At 38.0% G+C, this 2,490-nt stretch overlaps 1 protein-coding gene across 2 annotated transcripts in view; it reads right to left on the minus strand.

The window, feature by feature from the left end:
- MSMO1 (methylsterol monooxygenase 1) overlaps positions 1 to 2,490 on the minus strand; it is a 16,718-nt gene that overhangs the window by 3,339 nt on the left and 10,889 nt on the right. For both annotated transcript variants that reach the window (XM_017525958.2, XM_037737572.1), the window contains one exon: positions 78 to 232. In XM_017525958.2, coding sequence (XP_017381447.1) covers positions 78 to 232 — 155 coding nt within the window. The remainder of the gene's footprint in view (positions 1 to 77; positions 233 to 2,490) is intronic.

Genomic DNA, 2,490 nt, shown 5'->3' on the forward strand with positions numbered 1-2,490 from the left:
AAAAAAAAAAAAAAAAAAAGAAAAGAAAATAAAGATATTTCATTATACTTTACACCTGAACAGAAACTAATACTCACCTATGGACATCAATAGTTTCCAACAAACGAATGGTCACCCATGCCCAAAGAAGAATTACATGATCACACAAAAGCACGATTCCAATGAAAAATCCAGTTCCAAGAATTAGAGTTTCCAAAGGATGTGCATATTCAGCTTCCATTCCAAATGGAGCCTAAAACAAACAGATAAGAAGTTCTTAATTTCTTAGTTATTGTGATGGGGTTAATTTTGTGTGTCAACTTGGCTAGGCTATGATGCCCCACCGTTTGATTAAATACCAGTCTAGATGTTATTGTTAAGGTATTTTTTAGATGTTGTTAACTTTGAAATCAGTAGACTCTGAGTAAAGGTGATTATCCTTCGTAACAAGGGCGGGCTTCATCCAATCACTTGAAGGCCTTCAGGACAAAGGCTGAGGTTTACTGAAGAAGAAGGATTCTCAAGACTGCAACACAGAAACCCAACCCTGAGTTTCCAACTTGCTGCTCCATGGAATTTGGACCCAAGGCTGCAACAATACTCACCTAAATTTCCAGTCTGTAGTCTGCTTTACAGGTTTCAGACCTGAAAGCCCCAACACCTGCATGTGCCAATTTCTTAAAATAAATCTCTCTCTCTGCACATATACACTAATGATTCTGCTTTGCTGGAGAACTTCACTAATACATATATGCTATTTATGCATGCAGTTTTACAAAGTTATATTGATTCTATATGTAGTGATGATCTATCTAGCCATACACATAAATAATAGTAATTTTCAATAAAAATACTTTTTTGTCCTTACTAAACATCAAAAGGTCTAGGGGTATAAAAATCTTACTGTCTTTGATGGTTTAAGATAAAGGCACTAAATAATTGACTTGAATTTTAATTTGATTTATGTATTTATATTTGTTCCTCTAATAAAGAGATGCTTGATCTCGCATACCATGTAATCACGATCAACGCAAAACATACTCACGTAGCCAGTTTGATAAAGCTTCATCAAAGCAATTCTAACAGCTGGGCATGGTGGCTCACGCCTGTAATCCCAACACTTTGGAAGGCTGAGGTGGGTGGATCACCTGAGGTCAGGAGTTTGAGACCTGACCCCAACATAGTGAAGTCCCATGTTTACCAAAAATACAAAATTAGCCACACATGGTGGCGCATGCCTGTAATCCCAGCTACTTGAGAGGCTGAGGCAGGAGAATTGCTTGAATCCAGGAGGCAAAGGTTGCAGTGAGCTGAGATCATGCCATTGCAGTCCGGCCTGGGCAACAAGAGCAAAACTCCGTCTCATAAAAAAAGGAAAAAAAGAAAAAGCAGTTCTAATAAAAGTCACTGTTTTTGTGGCAGTTAACAATGTAAGTATCTAGCTGTGTCAGTATAGCACTCTGTCCACAAGGATGGAAGTCCAAACTTTCATGTAATATATTTCTTTCAGATTTCAATTTACCATGAAATTTAAATACTGAAGAAAATGCATAGAACTGGCTTGTGTGTATGTGTGTTGTTCTTAATAATCATGACAAAGGAAAAGAAAATAAAAATGTCACCCACAATTTTAGAAAAATGCTCAGGCAATTAAAATAGACATTTTGCCTCTAACAGAAAGAATTAAACATAATTCTAGAGTGAATCAGCAACCAACAGAATGGGAAAAAATTTTTGCAATCTACCTATCTGACAAAGGGCTGATATCCAGAATCTACAAAGAACTAAAACAGATTTACAAGAAAAAAACAAGCCCATTCAAAAGTGGGCAAAGGATATGAACAGACACTTTACAAAAGAAGATATCTATGAAGCCAACAAACATATGAAAAAATGTTCATCATCCCTAGTCATCAGAGAAATGCAAATCAAAACTACATTGAGATACTATCTCATGCCAGTTAGAATGGCCATCATTAAAAAATCTGGAGACAACAGATGCTGGAGAGGATGTAGAGAAATAGGAACACTTTTACGCTGTTGGTGGGAGTGTAAATTAGTTCAAGCATTGTGGAAGACAGTGTGGTGATTCCTCAAGGACCTAGAAATAGAAATTCCATTTGACCCAGCAATCCCACTACGGGGTATATATCCAACGGATTATAAATCGTTCTAGTATAAGGACACGTGCACACGAATGTTCATTGCAGCACTGTTTATAATAACAAAGACTTGGAACTAACCCAAATGTCCATCGATGATAGACTGGACAGGGAAAATGTGGCACATATACACCGTGGAATACTATGCAGCCATAAAAAACGATGAGTTCATGTCCTTTGCAGGGACATGGATAAACCTGGAAACCATCATTCTCAGCAAACTGACACAAGAGCAGAAAATCAAACACCGCATGTTCTCACTCATAGGCGGGTGCTGAACAATGAGAACACATGGACACAGGGAGGGGAGCATCACACACTCAGGTCTGTGGCGGGGAAACTAGGGGAG

This window comes from Cebus imitator, unplaced genomic scaffold, assembly GCF_001604975.1.
Source record: "Cebus imitator isolate Cc_AM_T3 unplaced genomic scaffold, Cebus_imitator-1.0 Scaffold40, whole genome shotgun sequence".
Classification (NCBI taxonomy): Eukaryota; Metazoa; Chordata; class Mammalia; order Primates; family Cebidae; genus Cebus; species Cebus imitator.